The sequence below is a fragment of the Drosophila sulfurigaster genome, chromosome 3, assembly GCF_023558435.1.
Source record: "Drosophila sulfurigaster albostrigata strain 15112-1811.04 chromosome 3, ASM2355843v2, whole genome shotgun sequence".
In the NCBI taxonomy this organism is placed as follows: Eukaryota; Metazoa; Arthropoda; class Insecta; order Diptera; family Drosophilidae; genus Drosophila; species Drosophila sulfurigaster.
The window spans coordinates 53,353,910-53,379,314 of NC_084883.1; the positions used below are offsets into that span (position 1 = coordinate 53,353,910).

The 25,405-nt window shown below is 33.9% G+C and overlaps 2 protein-coding genes across 21 annotated transcripts in view; both read left to right on the plus strand.

The window, feature by feature from the left end:
* The window catches only part of LOC133845900 (protein phosphatase 1 regulatory subunit 12A), a 38,292-nt gene extending 19,391 nt beyond the window's left edge, over nt 1-18,901 (plus strand). For 10 of the 20 annotated variants that reach the window (XM_062280537.1, XM_062280536.1, XM_062280540.1 and 7 more), the window contains 10 exons: nt 885-1,838; nt 3,771-3,915; nt 5,052-5,306; nt 5,370-5,467; nt 5,644-5,706; nt 12,410-12,552; nt 13,687-13,777; nt 14,302-14,388; nt 15,644-16,558; nt 17,602-18,901. In XM_062280537.1, the coding sequence (XP_062136521.1) occupies nt 885-1,838; nt 3,771-3,915; nt 5,052-5,306; nt 5,370-5,467; nt 5,644-5,706; nt 12,410-12,552; nt 13,687-13,777; nt 14,302-14,388; nt 15,644-15,760 (1,953 nt within the window). In that variant the 3' untranslated portion in view covers nt 15,761-16,558; nt 17,602-18,901. Of the gene's footprint in view, nt 1-884; nt 1,839-3,770; nt 3,916-5,051; nt 5,307-5,369; nt 5,468-5,643; nt 5,707-11,163; nt 12,257-12,409; nt 12,553-13,686; nt 13,778-14,301; nt 14,389-15,643; nt 16,559-17,601 lie in introns of those variants that run through there. The other 10 variants (XM_062280539.1, XM_062280550.1, XM_062280542.1 and 7 more) reach the window with 10 other exon arrangements.
* Nucleotides 18,902-19,826: 925 nt separating this feature from the next.
* LOC133845134 (uncharacterized) lies at nt 19,827-21,029 on the plus strand. The gene is given in 4 exon segments (XM_062279501.1): nt 19,827-20,054; nt 20,113-20,167; nt 20,170-20,409; nt 20,470-21,029. Coding segments are annotated over 4 exon segments (756 nt in total). The 5' UTR covers nt 19,827-19,911; the 3' UTR covers nt 20,788-21,029.
* The last annotated feature ends 4,376 nt before the right edge of the window (nt 21,030-25,405 follow it).

The window sequence follows — 25,405 nt, forward strand, 5'->3', positions numbered from 1 at the left end:
TTAGATCTTTCTTCACTTCAACGTTTCTTTACTTTTAAAATCGTTTGCTACCTTAAATTGCTTTGTCTTTGCATAGTGTCAAACACTCATTTGAATCCACGCGAAGATCTCTTCCCTGAAAACGTAGTTAGTTGAATCATGTTTTCAATCAGCGTCACATCAATCAATCAACCGCTCGAATCGATCAATCAATCAGCCCTCATTTAAGAGCTGCAAAGAATTCGTAAAACAAAAACAATCAAAATGCGAGCCAATTAAATCGAGCATTGCGTATTTAAGCTGTGATTTTTTGCTGTCTGCATCCCGAGTTTTTTAATGATTGCGCTGAGCTGAAACTGAAATTGAAACGCCCGCACCGCACCACCGCAAAACGCAACCGCAAACGCTGCACCGCCGCTGATCGCTCATCGTTGATCGCTGATCGTCTCTCTTCAAAAGTCATTCACGTTTCATTCATTAAGTGCGGTTTCTTAAGAGTAGCTTTTATTTACTTTTGCGATCTCATGAATCGAGTTTTTATTGTATTTGTATTTTAAGTTAGTTTACGTTTCTCTAGATTGTATATACAAGACTGATGACTATGCTATATATATCATTTATAATTATTATTATTATGTATTTATGCATGCTTGCCACATTTTTTTTTTTATGCATGCGTAAAGAGTTCTCACTGAAAAGTATATGAAAATGCTCTGGGGGAGAGCATTTTACGTATGTGTATCGTATGTCATATATCGTATATCGTTAGTTATCGTTATCGTTATTACGATGACACCCCCGCCCCTCCACCTTGTTGCCCTCTCATCTCCAGCAAGGTCATTTGAGGTCGTTACACAGTGTGTGTTTTTTTTATGATTTGTTCCACCAACTAATATTATTAACAGAATGAAACAAGCTCCACATCAAGCACCGCAACAACAACAACAACAGCATCAACAACCACCACAACATCAGCCACATCATCAACAACAACAACAGCAACAACATCTTCGCCAAGCACAACAACAACTGAAACTGCAACTGCAACAACAACAACGACAAGCAACAGCAACAACGACAACAACAGCAGCAGCAGCAGCGACAGTTCACAAGAGCCACAGCCACCGCCACCGCCCACAACACCGCCACCCAGCTTGATACCAACTGCAGATGATTCGGAAATCATTGAGGCTGTGGTTGCCACTTTGGCGCCAGCTTCTTCGTCTGTCGATGATGTCAATGCCAGCTTCACGCTGACGGCGCCAACCACAAGAAAATCAGATGATGATCAAGTTGAAACTGCTGAGAGCAATGCTGAAGAGGAGGTTGATGATGATCAAGAGGAGGAGGCAGTTAGTGCTAGCTACACGATAGTCTCGCCATCCCGACTAAAGACTGATCCAGTTGCCAAACAACAGACGAGCAGCGATTCTATCGAGTCAGCTGTGCAGCCAGCAGTCAGACCCACAGAGCTGGCGATAGCCACAACAACAACTGTAACTGAAAGTAAACCCATTGTGCAGACTCCTGTTGCCACAACTCCAATTGCTGTCCTGGAGAGTCCTGTGAGATTGAGGGACAAACGCAGTCTGAGCAGTGCAACATCAAAAGATGTTGAAGCGGATGCCAAGTCGGACACAGCTTCGCCAGTCTCGACGCATGCGGATTTCAATGCTCGTGATTCACTCTTGAGTTTATACGCCAGACGTACCGGGGAGAGTGGTGCAGGTGGGGCAAGTGGTGCAAGTGTGGCTGCTGCAACTGTTGCACCTTCCACGTCGTCGTCGTCGTCTTCAGCAACAACAACTGCAGCCGAGCGGCGACCTTCGTGGCGCCTCAAGTTCGATGCGGGCTCAAAGGTAATGCACACACAACAACAACAACAACAAAGACAGACTACAAATGTTACCCAACTGACCGCTGACCTCCGACCTCTGACCTTGACAAAGTGAAGTAATCTTTATAATCTATCGACTCGCTTTTAAACATGGCACGTTTAAGTGTGGCATGATCAAAAGTATTTAAAAACTAAATGCAAACTAGAAACTGAAAAGTTGAAAGGGAAAATATTCGGTGCACCGAATTGATAAATACTCTGACAAAAAGTTAAGCAAGTAAAAAAAATAATAATAATCAAAAAATATATAATAAAAGAATGTTATATAAAAGCAACAATATTAACCAATTTATATATAATAAATAAATATAATACAATAAAAATATAAAGCACCAAAAGAAGATTGGAAAAAAAAACGTTATAGAAAAATAAAAATTCGCAAAATATAAATATAAAAACAATGTTATAACAAAAAAGAATATAAAAATAATAATAATAATAAATAAAATAAAAATTATAAAATATAAATATAATAAAATAAAAATCATATAATAATAATAATAGTGATAATATATTATATGATTAAAAAAATGTAATATAAAAACAACAAACTTTAAAAACATATATAGAACAAAATGTAATATAAAAGAAATATATAATAATATATTATTACTCCATTATTAATATTTATATTAATTTTATATATAAAATAAAAACTACTAAATATTAATATAATAAAATAATAACAATAATATAAAGCACTAAAAAGCGATTGACAAAACTTAATATAAAAATAAACTACAAAAAAATAAAAACGGAAATGTAATATAAAAGTAACAGAACATAAAAAAAATAATAATAAAGAATAAGTATAATAAAATATGTATAAGTATATATAAAAATACAAAAAAAATGTAATATTATAATAAAAAAAACAAAAAAAATCTTATATAAATATAAATATAAAAAACCATTAATAATCATATATAAATTATCATATTAATGAAGTATAATCATAACAAAATACCATAAAATATGAAGAACTGTATTGTAAATATTTTCATCTTCTTGTCAGAGTATTTTCATAGTCTATGCAACTTGTATTTACTATAATTTTAAAATGATAATTTCTTAAGTATATTTGCTCCTCATATTTTCAATTTATTTGTCGTACTTTTGGTCTTGAGTTTGCTCATTTTGTACGCCTTGTTTTCGATTGCAACGCATCTGCATATAAATGTTAATGTATTATAACTACGACTATAACTTATGCTCTTATGTATTGTATGTATTTATGTATGTTTTATTTACCTGTAGTCCTCTCTAATGTACATGTAATTACTCTACTATATATTATGTATGATAAATGTATTTATCTATTATATATCTCTCTCGATGAAACATGATCTCACACACATTATTGTATATACATTGAAATGCGACTTCCATACGGAATTTTTCTGTGTTTAATCTACGCTTTATTAATAATCTGCTATGTTTGGCTTGCTCAAATTATTTATGATTTTTTAAAGAATTTTTAATGCATGATATATTTAAAATTTAGTTTGACGAGGGATTGGTTTTAATTAGGTTAAGCAACTGGAATTTTAGCGGAATCCTTTTAATACCCTATAAAAAGAAATGCAAGCGGTGTCTGGCGTATTGACTACTAAACGTCCACTAAACACTAATAAAGGCAGCTAAATGTTTAATTATAGTTGATTTGGTTCAAGAAAACAACAAAATGCCACAAAAATAACATAAATAAAAACGAAAACAACATTTGCCAGCATAGCTTTTTCTAAAACAACAACCAAACATATTCACACAAACAACAAAAACAACAACTATTGAATTATGAAAAAGAGAAACTATATAGTTAAATTATATTTTATATATTTGTGAGTCGGTTTATTTTTACTTGGATGTTAATACATTTTGTATTCTTGCGCAGTTCAAGCTGGAGGACATCACCAGCGGTGGCAGCTACCCGCCCAACCAGAGCACCATCATCCCAAGTGCGCCGGCTGTCATGGCAGCTGTTAATCTGGCCAGCACAGCTGGAACCCAGCGACGCATCAGCAGTGGTCCCAATGCGCGTAAGTTTCCATAGATAATGTATTTTATATGCAATATAAAACATCAATTTAGCTTCTACACATAAGTTATACATAAGAATACCTCTCCAACTCAATACAGAACATAATTTCAGATTAAGAGATTTGAAAATTGGTTGATCTAACAATAATCATATTCTGCAAAGGTCCTAAAAATTTCCTTATGATCAAATAATAAACATGCAAATCATAAAGAATACAATTTTATTGATAAAAAAATAAGAAACCGTTCATATAACATTTCTTGTTGCGTTCATTATTATAACTCTTGATTTGATTAGTTTGTCTATTTTTATTATTATTACTTTTTAAAAGTACAACTTTTCAAAATTTACAAAATACTTAAAGATGGGGATAATAAGTTTGAATAATTTCTAAATTTGAAAGATAGAGATTCCCAAATGAGTTTGTCTAACAATAATCGTATTCTGCATATATTCTGCAAATATGCTTATGATGAATACAAATGTGCAAATCATAAAGAAAACTATTTTATTGGTAAATAATCTTCTTTATTATGACTCTTAATTTAATTAGTTTACTCATAAATATTATTAAACAACTCTTCAAAGTTTACAAAATATTCAGAGATAAGAATTTTAAATGATTTCTAAATTTTAACGATGAGAGATCCCAAAATAGGTTTATCTAACAATAATCATGTTCTGCATAGATCCTGCAAATTTTATTACGATCAAATAATAAGCGGGTATTGAATAAAAGTTTATCAGGATCCGCTCAAAAGAAATTTTTTGTTCAATGTTCTTAATAGATATTTATAACAGAATCGTAATCAATCACTAGACAGACTAGTTAAGTTTAAGAATTCTTATTTGCCCTTTTCCAAATCCACAAAACTTACAAATTGTATGCCGAACATAATTGTGAGGATAGAGATTAGATTCTTGGCTTACCTACTACTACTTACCTAGTAAATTTTCAGAATAAATTGTACAAGCAAAAACAAGACGAACAAATTATTGAATTTTTAAAAGGTTTTATTGAAAAAGAATCAATTTACATGAAATTAATGAATTTTTAAAATTATTTTATTAAAAATGAATTAGTTTACTGTATTTTTTAATAGTTACAATTACTTTTATTTATTCTTCTTGCAGTCAATGCTTCCAATCAATCGCTCAACTCGATCGGTCGTCCAGTGTCGGCGCCCAGTGAGTCGATCAATGCGTATGTGACACCTCCAGCCCGTCAGCGATACGAGACGTCTTCAGCCTCTGCTGCTGCTGCGACAACAACAACAACAGCGGGAACAACAACTGCCACGTCAACAGCGAACAATTCCGCGTCTGCAGCCAGTGCCAATCATGCATCAGCCACAGCATCCAGTGCTACAACCAGCCATGAAGATAAAGGTAAGCAGTGATCATTAAGTACAAATAATAGCCACAATCTAATGCAATATCATCTAAACGTAGATAACGACAAGGAGAACGATAATCGCACACAGACTGTCATACAGCGTCGACGCAAACCGAAGCGTCGATCCACGGGCGTGGTGCATCTCGATATGGATGTAAGTGGAGCACTCTAAACTATGTTTATCTCTGCATGCTGCCTGCCAATTAGTCTGGCCATTTATCAAGCCAAATGAGCCGTGTGTGGGCAGCATGAAGTCCCCCCATCTAAATTCTATTTTTAATTGCAAATTTGCTAATGAGTCGAGACTAATCGAGTTCACTTTGTTTGCAGGAGCTTGATCCGGATCGTCAACACGATACGGCCAACAATGACAACGATGAGAAGGAAAAGGAGGTGAGCTGAACAACACAAAGAAATCTATAATTAAGACTAATTAACTTTAAAAGATGTGTTCGAATAATTTCGCTTTCTGCGAATTTTTGTTGTCTTCAACATGTCTTTGCAATTTATTTTTAATTATTTTTACCTACAACAACAACAACAACAATAATGTGTACAATTTTAAGAACTAGATCTAGTCTCTAAAATATTTTCACACCTTGCAAATAATTGGGTTCCGTTTTGCTGTGCTCAATTTGCCAACAGCTGCTTTTCCTTCTAATTGCGTATTCGATTGTGCACCTGACACAAAGACACACACATTCAGGTACTTCCATTTAGCTCTTCTCTTCCCTCTCTCTTTGTATTCATTCCGTCACACCTTGTCACAATTTTAGACAGTCCCGTGCGTCCTTCAAAGTAGCTGTTGTTGCTGCTGCTTTGGTCTTTCTGCCGTCTGTTCCAATTAGCAGTCGTCCCATTTTGTGCGCAACGTAAAATTATGATTGCCATTAGCTGAAGAAGAAGAAGAGGCAGCAGCACTGACTGTGTGCACGTGGCATTGTGAATGCCATTGCTCCAATTGTGTGGGATATTTTGTGCATTGTGCAAGGCGAATGAAAATGCATTTGCACAAAATATAATCCTTTCATGGCCGAGGTCAAAACTATTAGTGCACATCCAATTTGTGATAATATTTAAAACATTTGACACTCTCTAGCAAACCTGTTAACAATTTATTTATTTCGCCGTCGACGTGCTGCTGCCCATTCATTTAAACTGTCAAATTTTCAAAATGCATTTCTGTCATTATTTGCTTCAACATCGTTCCTCCTCGACATATGCCGCAGACAGTTTGTCTGCACAGCTGTCTGTCTACTTACATATATGATTTTTGATTCCTTTTTATAGATTTGCGGTTCATTAATTGATAGCTGCTCTTTCGTTTTAATGGCGCCATTAAGTTTACTTTTAATTGTTGTGCTGAAAATAGATGAAGTCGAAGTCTCTTTCTCATTTTTCGAGAATATCTTTTCGATTACCATAAAAGTTCAATTTTATTTCCGCTACGCTATCCGTCAGCCATTGCTTCTATATTATGTGCTTTAAATGCTTAACTAACTAAACAATATTTAGCACGTATTCTGAAAATTTCAAAAGAATTGCCGCATGGTTTTAAAAGATATTCCCCAAAGCAATTTCGCCACGTTTGAAGTCTTCGAAATCCGTGTGCCTAATCGTGTCGAGCATTTGACGCTGATTGACGATGTCAAGTGTTTTGGCCATAACAATACACATAAGTATTTCAAGCCAGAGGCTATTAAACACTTTCCCCAAATGCATTTTTCACACAACAAATTGAGCACTTAGACGTAGAACACGCCCCATTCCCACAACAACAACAACAATGTTTTCACACACAAGACACACGTACATTGAACTTTGTTTTGGGGGGAATTGAATCGAAAATGCAAAAGTAAAAATGAAGAAATTATAAATACAATTTTGGTACAACATTTGCGTTGCTAAAATTAAACACGAAATTTTCGAAAAAGATTTTGCAATTGCAGTTTCTGCGGCTCTCAAGCATTTGTTTCCTCATTCCCTGCCGGCTGCACTTTCTAACGTTGAACGTTTCAAGGCGAGCTGTGGTGAGGTGAGGAGAAGGGGGGCTGCGCGTCATGGGCTATTTTTAGAAGGGGGCGGCGAACATACAAAAAACTTTTGGCCTAGTTATGAGATGTACTTCTAGGGGAGCAAAAACATCTCGAACAAACTTTCAAATGTAAATTTAGTTGCTCTTCCGCTCTCTTCAATCTTCACTCCATGTCATGTCTCGCTCTCTCTCTCTACTTCTTCTTCTTGCTCCTCGTGTGTCACGTGTCGTTGACTGTTTCGCCTTTTGCCCCAGTTGCAGCTTCTTCTGGGCTGTGGCAACATCAGCTGACCCCAGCATAGTTTATAGTTTTGCGTCTCGGACATTGGGCCAAATACGTGTGCGATTTACTAAATTTAGCTGGCAGGCGGCAGCACACAGGTGAAATATAAACACACATTCACAGCGAGCTTCGTGTGCGCAATTCAAGTGAATAGCAAAAAAAAAAAATAAGTTCAATTTGCTGCCAAGGCTCCCCCAACATTCGTTTTGTGCTTCCACCACCACCAACTCTTTGTTTTCCCTCGATTTATAATAATAATTTATATTCAACATCTTTTTTCCGGCTTTTCAAATGCGTGCATCGCCACGCGCTCTCTTCTCTCTCTTTCTCTCTTTCTTTGCTTCTCTTAAATTTGCGTTTCGCGCTCTCTTTGACGTTTTATTTTCTGATCGTGCGCCAAGTTTTCGGTTTTCGAATAAAACATTTCAATACTCTGTGGGGTCGCCACAGTTGAGTTTCAAACGGCTAACGCAACGGATCAGCCACAGCATCTCTACAATAAAACTTATACAACAACAACAACAGCAACAACAAGATCATCAACAACTCAAATTAAATACAGTTTTTTTAAGTAATTTACAATTAATTACACTCGAGTGCATTGACAAAACCACAAACAGCGGCTGTCAAACGTGTCAAAAATAAATGTGAATTGCAATATTCGCTATCAGTTTACCAGAGAGACGACACTCGAGACTCTCTAGAGACACTCGACCAGAGAGACTTCCCCTCCCCCTCCCCTCTTTTTAGCGGGGGCAACATTTGTTGTCAGTTGTCAGTTGCCTTTTGGCAGTTAAAACGCGTTGTTGCCTTATTTAGATGAACTGCGCACAATTTATTTTGGATACTTCAAGTTGTTGTTCGTCTTTGAGTCGCTTCTCAATATGGTCAAATATTTTGATCACTATTTAATTTGATTTTCGTGCGCAACGCATCAAGCATATTTGTTTAAAGGCTAAAGTTCAAGTTGAAAAAGTTTAAGTGCAACATTCTCAATATTTCATATTGAAAATGTAATTTTTTGAAACTAATAAGCAACAAATTCAAGATCAGTATTCAAAATTGATTTAATTTGGTTTTAAAATTCTTTTCTGAACATTTATTCATTTCGAATTGAAAATATTGTTCTGCAATTAGTGAAAACGTTAAAGATAATCTTATTCTCAAATCAGTATAGAAAAATAATTGAATTTTTCAACTTATAAAAATTACATTCCATTTTTTCATGAAAATATTACTCTGCAGTTTAGTTAATACATTAAAGAAAATCCTATTCTAAAATCAGTATTGAAATATAATTTAATATTTTTATTTCTAAAAATGACTTTCAATTTCTTTCAATATTTCAAATTCAAAATGTAATATTTAATATTTATAAGCAAACAATTCAGGATCAGAATTCGAAATTGGAATATTTTAATTTTAAAACTGTTTTCTCAAAATTAATTCATTTCAAATTTAAAATATTACTCGGCAGTTTAGGCAACACATTAAAGATAATCTTATTCTAAAATCAGTATTGAAATATAATTGAATTTCTAAAATTTTCATTAAATTTTTCCTCTGTTTAATTTCGATAAAGAATTGTTTGATCTAACTATAAACTTGACAAATGAATTCCATTTATAAAACATTTTAATGTTTGGTAAAATGATTCTCAAGTTTTCCATTTTTGTTTAGAATATTTTCGAAATATACATTTCTATTTGTACAAAAATAAATTTTATTATTCCAAAATGTACATTCCATGCTAGTTGCATCTTCTTCTGCTATACTAAATGTCTTCAATGTATTTTAAATAGTAGCATTTTGGTGAGACTTTTATTTATGTTCCATTTCATAATCTTTTAATGCTTGCTCCTTGCTCTTGGCATCAATTTATCATGGCATGACACAACACAAATTGCGTGTATTTTGAGAAACATTTTATGTGTTATTAGCCAAGTTAAATTACGGAATTACCCAGAATTGGATGGATCGTAAAAATAATTTTTCCATTTTCACCTAACAAAACGGCCTTTAAAGTGAACAATAAAAATTGCCAGTTCTTTTTTTTTAGGATAATCAAATATAGCAATTCATTCATTGAAGCGTTTTTATATAGATAAAATTGTAGATAGACTCATCTTATTTGAGGAAACAGACTTCTCATAAATCAAATGCACTAGACTTTTTGATAAAAACGAATCGTTTTGCTATACTCTATAAGGAATATTCATATTGGGTATACGGGACTCTAGATTGGGCTAAATTTTTGAGATGTTAAGTGATCGAAGTGATAGGAAATAAGGTTGTTATGACAAATGTAAACAGGCTAGTAGAAGATAGATATATAGTATATTAAAATACTAAGTTCTTAAATAACGTACAGGGGAGTTATCGATAGGATATTAAAAAACGAAGTTCTCAAATAACGTTAAAGAGACAGTATATTAAAATACTAGGTTCTTAAACAACGTTCAAAAAGTGGCAGATTTCGTTGGTATATTAAAATATTAAAGAGTTGTCGATAGTATATTAAAATACTAGGTTCTTAAATAACGAACAGAAATAGAAACTATAAAATAAATATTTATTATATAACGTACAGAAATACATTCTATAAAAGAAACACTTATTTCAATCGATTCGCATTATTATTATTTTTCTTTTAAAAAAGAAGATTCAGCATTAGCATTAAATGCTTAACTCAACAGATTGCCTTTTCAACTATTTTTCAACGCATGTATATTACAAATATTATACCATATTAAATTTCGGTATATTTTGTTTGTAAAGTTTAGTGAAAATTATATGCTTTCTTTATTAAGTTTTACAATTGGGCAACATAAATATAATACTTAGTCATAAATACAAAAAATAATTATATATAAAATGAGATAAATATGATATGATGACTGATAGCAACTACAGAGTATCTGTGAGTTTATCATAGGTCTAAAATTGTTTGCTGTTCCTCATGTTTGCCGTTGGACTCGCGTGGGTGATGAAGCATCAACTTAAAATATTAACACTGAGCGTTAAATAAATAGAACACGCCATGGAGTCCAACCCATAGATTAGTGCCTTGTCTTGTCTTCTTGTATGTGTTTTCAATATTATTATTACTTAAAGAGTAGCAGAAGCAACAAAATAGAACAGAACAGACCCCCACAGAGGAAGTAGAGAGGTGTAGAGATGGGTGAAGAGTGTGTTTCATTCTACCGCATTGCGGCAAAATTAAAACAGAATGTCAAAATTTATGTCTTGACGTCATTTTCCTTGCTCGATTGAGTTTTGTTCGTTTGTTGAGAAGAGAGAGGGACAAAGAGAGGCGTGGCAGGGTGGGGGTGGGTGAAAATGTAGCAAGCAAGCGATCGGTAGCCACATGTCAATATTGCGTTTTCCTTTTGTACGCTACTTGTTTGTTTTTCCACTTTTGTTTATGCCAAAATTAAAAGAAAATTTCATGAAAATGGAAAAGTTTCTTCTCTCTCTCTCTCTCTCTCTCTCTCTCTCTCTGGTTCGAAGCGTAATTGCAATTTATTTGGCGTCGATTGATATACGAGTCGCTGTTGGGGGCCAATTAAACTATACTAAACGCGTGTTTCCTTCACTCTTTATAGCTGTGTGTGTTTTGGGGGTAATTAAGTGTGTGTCCTAGCATGTCCTTTCGCTCAAGATCGCGCACTCAAGCGCCGCTCCCTAGTCGACGGCGTTCACTCTCCTCCAGCTCCCGAATGGGCGCCACAGGGAGCTCTGCAACTGGAGCGTATAACTACAACGGGAGCAGCTACAACTCGAGGCCATTGAGCACGGGATACTTCCCGAGCAGCAGCAATGGGAACAGCAGCTATCAGAGTCCCTACACAAGCATGTACAGCTCGAGGGAGAGTCTGTATGGCGGGGGAAGTGGGAGTCGTGGCTATGGAAGCTATTCGAATGGTAATGCGAGCAATCGCTTTGATTATGCCAAGTATCAGCAGCAATCATCTCCATCCTCCTCATCTGCTTCGGGTGGCAGCAATCATAGAAATGGCAGCAACAACATCAACTACTATCAGCTGCATCAGTTGCAGCAGCTTCCGCAGGCTCATTCGCATCATTACCATGTTGTCATTAGCAAGCATAGCTCAACCAGCAGCAGCAGCAATTGTTATGGCAACCCAACTAAAGCATCTGCTCTTTCCACCACATCTTCAACTGGCTCCTCAACAGCGAGTTCTGGCTACGACTCGACTTCTCGTTATGGTTATCCCAGCACTTCTTCATCGTCTGCATACGGAAGCAGCAGCTATGTCAGTCCCTATTCGAGTAGCTATGACAACGGTGTGACCACCGCATCCCTCAGCTTCAAGTCTCCCAGCTTGAGTGCCTCCAATTCCTTTAAGGGTTCCTCGGCCAGTTCGCGTCTACTCAAGACCAAATCGTTGTCCAACTCAAACAGCAGCCTCAATGCAGGTTACCCCAACAGCAGCAGCAGCATCGGCAGCAGCAGCACAGCGGGTGCAACTGTGGCAGCCATTGCTGCCACACGCAGCAATTCACTTAGGGAACAGGAGCGCAAGTCACGCAATCGAACACGATCCCGCAGTGCAGCCCAGCGCTCGATCAGCGCTTCCTCGGAGAAGAGCGAAGGTTACGAAGTAAGCTCAACAGCAAAAGTGTTTCTTAAAATTGTTTTTAACCATTATTGTTGTTGTTGTAGGCAGTCTTTTAAATTTTCAATTTGTTGTAGACATATTTTCGAAATTATCATTTGTTTTATATATAATATTTTATTCATTTCAATCTCTTAGAGCGGCAGCGAACGCACCTCGCGCTCTCGCACTGCGAGCACAGCAACCGCAAGCGTCGCCAGCGATTCGAAGAGCTCCAGCAGCAGCGACAAGGCGGAGAATGGAGATGGCATTGACTACAAGGCGCTCTGGGAAGCGGCCAAGTAAGTATTCAACTTAGGAATATTGTTAATTCCCCCATATCTTAAAAAGATCAGAAAGCAAAGGTTCTAAAAAATAGGATTTTTTATTAATTTTTGGGAATTTAATAAATGAAGTTGGTTATTTCCTGAATTTCGCAAAAATATCAAAGGTTCTAGAAAGAAGAATGGTGAATTTTTGGGAACTTTATATAATATTTACTTTATTCGCATATCAAGCAAGCAAAATTTGTTAATTTATTTTTAAAAAGATCAGAAGCAAAGATTCTAGAAAGTAGGACTGGTGAGCTATTTTTGGGAATGCAATAGATGAATTTGTTAATTTCTGAACATCTCAACAAGATCAGAAAGCAAAAAGGTCTTAAAAGGTAGTGGAGGAATTTTCGCTTATTTAAGAGAGCAAAGGTTTCAAAGAGGTTAATTTAATAAAAGACAAAAAAAAAATAGTCTTTACTTTATTTGCCTATAAATTTTTTTTGTTTCGCTCTTGAAAATTTCTAAAAGCAAAGGTTTCAAGTAGTATAACTAAAGCTTTCGGAAAATTTCGACTGAAATTAATAAAAGATAATAATACATCGAGGTTTATTTGCAATACGAAATTTGTTTGTTTCTTAGGATTTCTGTCGACAATTTCGGAAAGCAAAGATTCCACAGAGTAGAGCTAGGTATTACGGGATATTAAATAAAAATTACAATGTCTCAAGTTCATATTCTATAGAACATACAATTTTTGCTTATTGATTTTTTTTTTGTACTTAAAGTAGATCGTGAAAGATGGGAAGTCTTAGTCATGCATCGTTTTATATGACTTAGTTCTCATATATATTTTCAACTTATAGCTATCTATAAGTTTCCTTACATTTGAACGGACATTAGAACATTTTGGAACGTTCTTGCAACTATGTCGGAGAGACTTTTGATAATTTAAAAAAAGTGTGACCATAAACTTTCATTATAACAATCCTGATTTCGGATTGTATTTGTTAAGCAAAGTCTATTTAGAGTAATATGTGGAACGAAGCTACTTTTATAATCTTTCTGGCATCTGATCTCATTACTTTTTTCAAAATTACCTTAAAGAATCCTTGAAACTCACTTGCATAACACACTTTCCTTTTCTTGTTGTCTCGTTCACAGAATGGAGAACGATAAGCTCAAGCAAATGCTCAAGCAGAAGGACGACGAAGTTGTACAAACGCGTGCGACGCTCGAGCGTTTTGCGAATGCCGTAAGTAAACGAAACTACGCCTAACACGCCCCGCCACGCCCACTAATACTAATAAATACTTAGAAGAATGTTTTTTATAACACTTGATAAACTCCCATGAAAGAAAATACCAAAACTCTCTCTCAGCAGTAACAAACAAAACAACACACAAAACAAAAGCCGTTACACACAGTTCTATTTAGTCACCGTCTGTTTGTGGCCTCCTCTACTCTTGCCTCTCTCTCTCACTCTCTTGACTCCCTCTCTTTGCTATAACACCCACACTTACAGACAAACTCTGCCTGCTACGAAAGACTTCGGTTACTCTCTGTTAAAATTGCTCCCTAAAAATGTTTGGATTAAGCTCATCCAAAATTGTTGTAGCCTGTGCTTGCCGCTCGCGCTCTGTTTCTTACGCTCTCGCTCTCTGTTTCCAATACAAAAACAAATACAACACTACAACTGAACAACAAATAACATCCACTTTATAAAAATTTGAAATTTGGAATGCAAATGCAAACACACATTTCATTTCACATTCGCAGACAACTAAAAATTCTCTCTCTGAGATTGAGAAGCGTGAAAGAAGAGCTATGGAACGCAAGCTTTCCGAATTGGAAGAAGAGCTCAAGGTAATTACAATTAGTGTTTCCCCCCAAAAAAAACAATCCTAACAAACTCCCATAAGAAAAAAAAAAAAAAAAAAAATATCGTTAACGTCTTGTGCCTGTATGCTGTTTGTGTTTTTATAAAGAGTCCCGTTCCCAGGTATCGTAAATCTTTTTTCGTTAGATGCCGTCACGAGAACTCTGCCAACGAATTTTCAATTGTATTTCGTTTTCTGCTTTTGTTTTTATATTTTGGCCGAAACTTTTAAATTTTCCAAGTATTTATTTTTTACCATGTTTGATTTTTCTTATTTTTTGTTCGTCTCACCTGCCGCATGTCGTTACAAAAAAAAAAAAGAATACCAACTTTACTATTAATATCCACCTTGCAATAATCGTAACCAGTTGATGATGCACTCAGAATCGTGTTTCCCCCTTCAGCCGACAGTTGAAAACACTGTACAGATATAGTATCTGAATTATACTTGCTTTACATTTTTTTATTTGGCCAACTTTACAGTTTTTTCTGTGGATGTGTTTTACCGGCACAAAACATACAAAAATTGTGTTTTTTTTATAACAATCATTAGTTCAATTTATGTTGATTACTAGTGATAGCTGCACATAAGCTGCTGCTTTGATTCGTTTCTTTATTTGAACCTATTCCAAAATTCCAATGTCATCTATACATACAAACATCTCATGTGTAAAAAATCATCGAAGACATGTTTCATTTGTCCATTTTGTTGCACTTTTCGCTCATCGTCTGTCACTGTCACACGCTCTCTGTCATATTGTCATTGTTGTTGTCGCCATCTTTTCAATCATCCACATCGTACATATCGTATATCGTTCTCACTCACTCTCGCTCTATCGTCAATCATTCTGTTATGATTTGGTCACACTTCCCATATGCGTTTACACCGTTTACGTTATATGTTTCATGTTTCACGTTTTCCGTTAAACATTTGGCGTTTGCTCTTTTGCTGCGCTCAATTCGAAAAAAAAACAAACAAACAACCAAATATAACGCTCACTCAAATTATGTTTTTCTTTTCTCTCTCTTCTCTCTTCCCACGCGCGCCTCATTCATCGAATCAAAAAAAAAAAAAAAAAAAATACGAAATATCGAAAAACCAAAACATTCAACAAACCAACAACAACAACCAAAACAAAAAACAAAACTATATATATAAACCAAAACATGCGTTTTGTTTTGTATTTTGCTTTGTATTCTCGCTTTTTTTTCTTCTTTCTCGCTGTTGTTGTGTCGTTTTAGCTCTTGCAGAAGCTAAAGACTGAGAACGATCGTCTACGTGCCGAGAATCGTGCCCTAACGCGAGTTGTCTCTAAGTTGACCACCTCGGCACAGAGTCAACTAGCCAAAAGCAAATAAGTCAGCTGGCTGCTCCACATATCGGCGACTATCGCCCGATCGAATATCGTACTCGTTATCGTAATCGCAATCGTTATCGTTTCTATATACTTCTACCATAATACTCCGTACAGCAAAGCAAAAAAAACACATACGTACATCACATACTCAACCATAATAGTTAAAATTACAAAAAGGAATATCATAACTATATTATATATCGTACACTGGGACAGCAATTGATTAAATCTTATTAGACTTTACTACATACATACTATATATATTACATAAATAAATATAAACATTTGCATTGTTATTGAGCGCAACATGAAACAATAATTAAATGTATCTTCTAGCTAAATTAAGTTCACAATTTTTGGTGCACATTTTTCGTACTCTCGAATATATTTTTTGCTGGGCAGGCAATTTCTACATATATTTGCACCACTGTACTAGTAGCTTAAACGAAATTTACAGAGCAAATTTACTTTTCTAGTTGAAATTTTTGCAAATTTATATTGTACTTAGCCGAAAGAATTGATAAATTAATCGCATAATCAGCATAAAGTCAAAAATATATATATCGCGGTACAAGAATATAACACAACATATGTCCACAAAACTATATATTCGTATACTCAAAGACTACATACATAAAAAAAAAGTATAAACTCATCGAATCTGAAGGAACTCGAATCAACTCAACAGCAGCAGCGTTTGTGGCATTTGAGAAAGCAGCACCCAAGCACAGAACAGCACAGCACAGCACTGAACCATCAGAGCACAGTTCTTCAGTTCTTATATGCAGTGAGCTTAACGGTAAATGTCCAACCACTGAACATCTGACACCACATAAGAACCTGCGTCATATATGAGCTGGCTGTTGTTTTGTTGTTGCAATATTAAAAATAAAAATTAAAAAAATAAACCAACCAACCAACAAAAAATATTTAAGCAATCTTAGTTATAAATTCTACCAATTTGAGAGTGTTTCCAAATGATCCAAATACAAAATTCTAAATTCGTTCTAAATCTACAACAATTTGTTATCTCTGAAATTGAACTTCTTTTGAAACACTCGTCTGTAAATATCTATATGTATAATTTATATTAAACTTTAACTATAACTATACCAAAAAATATTGTTCCCTTGTTGTTAATATTGTTAAAAAGTTTTGCTGAAATTTATTCTCAATATTATGTGTGTGTATTTTGATCAGTTTGGATCCAGAAATATACCAATAAAAACGTTTTGCCCAATCTTGTCGTTCTTTTTGAAATCTGTTTATTGTTTGTTGTCTTTTTCGATTTATCGATATTCAATATCTCTCTCTATACCATATTGCCCATAGCCTTGGGTTCAGCATATTCTACATATATTCAGTATATCAGCATTTCAAATCCTTATCGTACATGTCTCATAATAAAACATATCTCCAGTTATTCTGGGAGGAATTTTGGGGAACTCTATAGACTATAAACTATATTCCACTCGTATTTTGGTTAAACTCGTATATCTTTGCATGTTTCCTAGGGCGTTGTGTTCTCTCATTATATTATCTGGAGGTTTCTAGAGATACTTGTTTTAACTAATTTTGTTTGTTGTTGTTCTTGTTGTTGCTGATGCTGAGATGCTTTCAGTTAACGCAACCCCGAACTAAAAACCGCATGAATTAATTATTAATTTTAAAACCCGCCCGCGCCCCTTCTCAAGATCTGTGTAACTATGTAAATGTGCTAGTTGCATACCACGACGATATATCTATTAATTTGTGATACTAATTTCTTTTTCTTTATTTTATTTTTTAATTTTTCCTGCACAATCCACAATTTCAAATAACTTTCAAACCAACAAAAAACAGCAACTTGATGTCTACAAGACGGATAATCATCGCCTGAAGGAGGAGAACGCAGCGTTGATTAGAGTAATTAGTAAATTAAGTAAATGAAATTATGTTTTAACTTAAGTTTACTCTCGCGCCTTTATCAACAAACTCAACAACAACAAAAAAAATATATATCAACAAATTGCAAGCAACAATTTCAATTTGTGCGATCCATCGTCAAATAACTAAATTATATAAAAAAGAAAGAAAGAAAGAAAGAACGGATGAAAATGATTAAAAGAGGAATGATTTGTTTATACAATAATATTACTATTACTATTATTATGATTATTAATTATTATTATTTTGTGTGTTTAGGCATTTAAGCGCTAGATGAAACCATGTTTCGCAAAATCGTTGAAAATTGTTTGTTTATTTTTTTCTTTTTATTTTCTTTTCCTCTCTGTCTCTCTTCCATAATAAATATTTTAACGAAAAAAAGATGGAAATTTATTTAATGTATTTGGTCAAATTATATGAAAAATAGGCAAAAATTTAAAAACCTAATTATAGTTATAAATGTTGTATAACGATTACAAAAAAAAATGAAAAGAAAACCTTTAAAGATACAAACAACAACAAAAACAAAAAACTGAGAACATATTCATCGAATGAGCCCTAGTTACAGATTAGTTTAACTATATAAAATGCATAAACATATATATTTTTCATATATACACTCACTCACACATACACACACACACATAAATTATATACATACACACACATTAAATACATATTTGAGAAAGAGTTTGTGAGAAATGTTTTGAAACCAGCCCACGCAACAACAACAACTTACTAATTGTAATGCTGTAATTGTTTAAAAAAAAAAGTAAAACTCATTTAGTTGTAATCATTCAGTGGATAAACCTTATATAGATATGCATATGAATCGAGCGAATCTTCGAAAACAGAATCCAAGATACAAGATACAGTATCTCAGATTTGGAACTGGCGCTAACTTGTTGCATATGATTCATGTGTTGAACGGAATTCGATTCAATTGATTATTATGTTAATTTTAGTTGTTCACACTTTGAGAAAACGTATTATATATATCGTACTATTATCTACTTATTTGACTTTCGCTTATACATTATAATAATTGTAATGAATACACATGATCATACGCATATTTCTGTTATTTATTAAATTCGTTTAAGAGATTTTGTGTTATTCGTGCAACAAAAGAAAACGATAAACAACAAACCAACAAAAAAAAACCAAAAACAAACTGAAAATAAGAAAACAAAAACCACACAAAAAAAACAAACAAGTGAAATGTGTAATATGTAAAATTGTGAGAGAATATTTAAGAAAAATTTGATTCAAATACGAAACTTAATAAATGTGATCGCAAAGTAAAATTACAACTGTGTTTTCAATTAAATCCAATTCTTTTTACAGGACATGACTTTTTACGATATCTAGCAAGACTCTGGAAATAGAGTTTCATTTTAGCCATACAATTATATAGGACAGATCAGGTGGGTTAAAAGAATATTATAAATATACATCGGAAATGCAATTCGCATTCAATTTTAATTTAGGCTCCGACATCATAAAAATTATCTTTATTCTCTATTATAAAAATAGGCTAAGATGCCTTTACAATCTTTATCATATCTTCAGTATTCATATTAATAAATAAATCATAAATCGTCATATTCTCTGAATTATCATTTTTTTTGCACGTTTATGAACACTTCTTTTATAAAGGATGAATAAGTATTTATTATTTTATTACTTCAGTAATATCCGCCTTTCAGTTAATTTCACACTATTTTTGTTTAAGTTTATATCCCATTTATAAGGTTCAGATGTGCCTTAGCACATTAAATACAGGAAACTGGGCTATAAACTAAAAAAAATCAGCTATCTTAAGTGCATACTTATACCCTGGATACCGCCAACAAAAGGGAATAATAATTTAGATTATGAGAATATAACTTTGAAATATACATATTTTGAATATAAAATAATAATAAATAAATATGAAAACCCAAAATTATATAAATATAAAAATTACATTTAAATGATCGATGAAGTGGAAGGTATTCTTAACAATACTTCATGGGGGACATTAAATTGAATCATCGTCATTAAATCATAAATGTTCATAGTTTAATAAACAGTCACAGATAATAACAAAGTCTATTTGGCCAATGAGTTCATATTGCATTTGGCAATATTATTTTTAGACTTTTATTAAAGACCTCAGAGGTTCTTCGCACTATATAAGAGAATGTGATTGGAAAAACCAGATCAGTCAGTGAAAGACTTAAGATGGTAAAGTTCGGAGTTCTTGTGCTTCTTTCAGCAATTGCCATCGGGCAAGGAGAAACTACGATCGAAAGTCAGTGTCAAGTGTGTCAAGAAGAGAATAATGTGTATTGTGAATCAGAAAGCACTTTTTTACGTATGCGCGGGTAAGGATTAAGAAACAATTTTGAGGAATGTGTCTTCATATTGATGCTGTTGAGCAAGTGCCATGAAACTCGGACCCTTGAGCTGTGAAGCTGATGAGGTTTGCAGCAATTCCTTGGAAATTTGTGTAAAAAAAAAACTGAAATCACAAATGAAGTGCTAAACGTGTGCGGTGCCAACTGTCAGAGTTGTTCTGCGGATCGAAAATACACTTGTGTGTCCCGGAATCAGGCTGCACTTTGTCTTAATGGACAAGCATCTTCTACTATAATCATTGATTGTGGTGAAGATGAAGTTTGTGTGGATGATGACGATGGTAAAGCATTCCTTTGTGTTCCTAGCTGTGTTGCCGACTATGTGAGTAGAAGTTGTCTTCCAATCTATCAATTTCAAATGATTGGGATGTGTCTTTCTTAGCAAAAACTTAGTGTTCCTTGCAGCAGTGCTGCTTTCACGACACCAACTCCAGCACCGCCAACAACGCCCAGCGGTGATAATCAGAAGAGCATTTGCCAAGCGGCAGCAGTTAACAAGAAGACACTTTACTTCTTTACCTATGCCGACAGCAGTTGCAGAACATATGTCTACTGCGAAAGGAGCAGCTCGACTAGCACAGATTTTACAACAACTTTGAGCGGAAGTTGTTCTTCTCCGAATCCTTATTTCAACACTGTCAGCGGCAAATGTCAAGCAAGTGTTCCAGACAACTGTGAAAGCGAAGCGCCCTCAACATAATAAAGTTGTTAAAACTTGCATATTCTTCAATGTATAAAAGTTGAAAGAGAAGTTAAGAAGTTAAGTTGGTGTTCTGTATAGCACAATTTGTATTCCGGAATTATACCAATAAAAGTGATGAACATTCATGTGAGCGTGTAAACTAATTAATTTAATGTCAGCCCTGTTGTCTTTTCCCATTTTTATACCCGCTACCCATGGGGTAGAAGGGTATTATAACTTTGTGCCGGCAGGAAATGTATGTAACAGGTAAAACGAGGCCTCTCCCACCCTTTAAAGTATATATATTCTTGATCAGCGTCAACAGCCGAGACGATCTAGGCATGTCCGTCTGTCCGTATGAACACCTAGATCTCAGAGACTGGAAGAGATATAGCTATAATCTTTTTTCGACAGCATTTGTTATGTTTGCACACAGATCAAGTTTGTTTCAAATTTTTGCCACGCAAATCAAAAAAATCGTATAATAAGCGTAATTTTAAAGCTAGAGTTGCGAATTATAACAATAACTACTATAGTATGTTAGTTATGATTCCTGAAAATTTGGTTGCGATCAGATAAAAATTGTGGAAGTTATTAAAGAAATAGGCAAAAACGCCTAGTTGCTTTGGCTGACAATCTGGTATATTGTGCCGTCTATGGTATATTTTGAATGGTGTACTATATCGATATACCAAACATACCATTCGGTATATTTTTAATATTTTCGGTATATTTTTTTAAATAATACCGTAATATTTTGCCTTTATTAAAAACGGGTAGCGGGTATCTCACAGTCGAGCACACTCGACTGTAACTTTCTTACTTGTATAATGTTAATGTGTTTTCATTTTCCACATAGCTATTGTATTTTATAAGGTCTATTTTTATTGATTATTTATTACCTTTCGCATTTATATTCATATTCCCACATTCACAAGACTCTGAAAAAATATATATGAATATAGAGTTCCGTTTGTTAGGTTTACATTATATAGGACAGATCAGGTTTCTATAATTTTTTCGACATCACTTACTTTGTTCGCACGCAGAAACAAATCGTATCTTAGTTGCTTCAGCTGAGAATGTGGTATATTTTGCACTCTGTGGTATATTTCGTTTGTAGTACTTCATCGATATACCAAATATGGCCTGCGGTATATATTAGTATGTTTGCGGTATATTCATTTGGTATACTTTTGCAATAATAACACACAATTTTACTTTTATTCAAAAGTGGTAGCGGGTTTCTTAAAGTTGAGCACACTCACTTTCTTTTTTATTTTAATATTATATCAACACAACTAAAACCGCTAGTCCGGCTTTATTTCGAAATTCCTGGCTATTCCCTTGGTCCTCTTGTATTCCTTATGCATTTATTCATACAATCTTTTCTAGTGCAATACCGATTTCTATTTCCGCCACAGCCTAAATAGTTAAATGGGATGCATATTCCATAGGAATGAAACCACATATTTCGATTGGCATTTCTCGAACAATTCCCTCGTGCATGGCCTGGGTCTGGGCCTCCATCGCAGGACGTGTCTATTAGCAAATTCGAAGACCGTATTAAATTTTATTGAGAAAATGCACGGAGCCAGGATCTTATTACCTTTACTTACAGCTCCACGACAATTTTGAGTGCGAACCCGGACAATAAACAGAATAAGACAAGCGGCGACTAACAAGAGTTTCATTATAAGAAAAACTTTTGTAATTTGTATATTTTGAACTCCTTTATATAGTACCGATCAGGCTCGGAACTCTTAAGATGACAATTAAGATAAATAAGAAAAATTGCAATTTTAAGTGGTATTTTATAATCATTTAAAGTAATCCACTTGCCTGACAAATTATCTTCATCGCAATCGTAAATTAACAATGCAGTATGCACCATAATATTTCTTTATAAATTCGTTATCGCGGCCTATAGATATTAAACGTATGTATGAGGGACTTTAACTGGAAAATTTGAAAAAATCTAAACAGTTTATTTATTTTGAGATTAGAAAGTCGAAATTACTCACAAATAAGTTACTCACAAATAAAGATGTTCATCTGAACATCTATAAAATTTAATAAATGTAAATAGCAATTAAATTACTTTGCTCACTATCACATCTATCTGATCATACCTTCATAAACAAAACAAGTAAGAAAGTTACAGTCGAGTGTGCTCGACTGTGAGATACCTGCTACCCATTTTTAATAAGGCCAAAATATTGCGGTATTATTTTCAAAATATACCGAAAATACTAAAAAAAAAAAATACTAAAAATATACCAAATGGTATGTTTGGTATATCGATACAGCACACCATTCAAAATATACCATAGACGACACAATGTACCAGATTGTCACCCAAAGCAACTCAGACCCCTAGTAAGTAGGCGTTTTTGCCCATACAAAAGTATTTCTTTAATAACTTCCACAATTTTTATCTAAAATTTTCAGGAATTATAACTACTATAGTAGTTATTGTATATACCAAAATTCGCAACTCTAGCTTTAAATTTACGCTTGTTCTTCGATTTTATTGATTTGCGGGGGGCGGAAGTGGGCGTGGCAAAAATTAGAAACAAACTTGATCTGCGTGCAAACATAACAAATGCTGTCGAAAAAAAATTATAGCTTTATCTCTTATAGTCTCTGAGATCCAGTGTTTCATACGGACAGACACACAGACGGACAGACGGACATGGCTATATCGTCTCGGCTGTTGACTCTGATACCTGTTACCTTCTACCTGTTACATACATTTCCTGCCGGCACAAAGTTATAATACCCTTCTACCCTATGGGAAGCGGGTATAAAAATATCATTTAACACATTCTTATCTGCACTGCGACTGAATGTACAAGTTATTAAAAGTCTTTCCTCATAACAAAAATTTACATTTTTACCTGACGGCCTTGTTGCTAATGCTCGCTGCCATATTTGATAATAAAATCTCCATCGTATTATATTTAATTGTTGATAAATTAATAAAATATTTGATATTGATCTTGCTTAACATTTTAAGCTTTACAATTTCCATACTTCACACCTAATTTCATAACACATTCTCGTTTGATTTTTATTTAATCACTATGAAGCACAAAAGAAATTGCTAGCGCCATCTATGGTTCATTGGTTTTTACATAAGTACAAGCAGCAGGAGCTGCTAAGTCGTATACTTAATAAATGTCTCATATTTATTAAGTATACGATCGTGTTCTGAATTATAATACATTCATATATCAATAAAAGTTACGAACATTCATGTGAGCGTGTAAACTAATAAATTTAATATCAGCCCTGTTGCCTTTTCCCATTTTATAATGTTAATATTTCTTCATTTTCCACATAACTATTGTATTTCATTAAGTTGATTTTTATTGATTATTTCCTTACACATCTATTTTCACATTCCCTCTTAGTGCAATACCGATTGAAGTTTCCCCCACACCCTAAATAGTGCATCTGGAAGCACCTTCCATTGGAATGATACCACATATTACGATTGGCATTGAAAGCACAATTTGACCCGCGGTCTAAGCCTCCAGTGCAGTTTGGACCTGTAAATAAATTTGAATACCATATTAAATACTATATCATAAAAATATATTTACGATATATAAAATATTATTGCGATATATATATCCAGGACAATCTTGAGTTTGAGTCCGGACAACAAACAGAATAAGACAAGCGGCGACTAACAAGAGTTTCATCATAAGAAAAATTTCGGATAAGTATTCGTAATTTGAATAATTTGGACTCCTTTATATAGTGCCAATCAGGTTGGGAACTCTTAAGATAGCAATTAAGATAAATAAGAAAAATTGTAATTTTAAGTGGTATTTTATAATCATTTAAAGTAATCCACGTGCCTGACAAATTATCTTCATCGCAATCGTAAATTAACAATACAATATACACCATAATATTTCTTTATAAATTCGTTATCGCGGCCTATAGATATTAAAGGTATGAGGGACTTTAATTTGTTGAGCTTTCAACTCTGGAAAATTTGATAAAATCTTAACGGTTTATTTATTTTAAGATTAGAAAGTCGAAATTACAATCACAAATAAATGTTTTTTGCTTGTGATCTGCTTATATACTTATTAAATTAAACAATCTCGTCTGAACATTTATAAAGTATAATTAATGTAAATAGCAATTAAATTACTTTGCTGATTATCACATCTATCTGATCATACCCTTATAAACAAAAAAAAAATATCATTTAACACATTCTTATCTGCACTGCGACGGAATGTACAAGTTATCAAAAGCCTTTCCTCATAACAAAAATTCACATTTTTACCTGACGGCCTTGTTGCTAATGCTCTCTGCCATAATTGATCATAAAGTCGACTTTGTTTTTATATTATATTTAATTGTTTTTATTATATTTAATTGTTAATAAATAAATAAAATATGTGATATAGATCTTGCTTAACATTTTAAGCTATACAATTTTTATACTAAACATCATATTTCATAACAAATTCTCGTTTGATTTCCATGTAATAACTATGAAGCATAAAGGAAACTACCAGCGCCATCTAGTGTTTGTTGGATTTTCTATAAGTACTTCCAGCAGCCGCTGCTTAGTCGTATACTTATTAAATGTGACTGATATTTATTACGT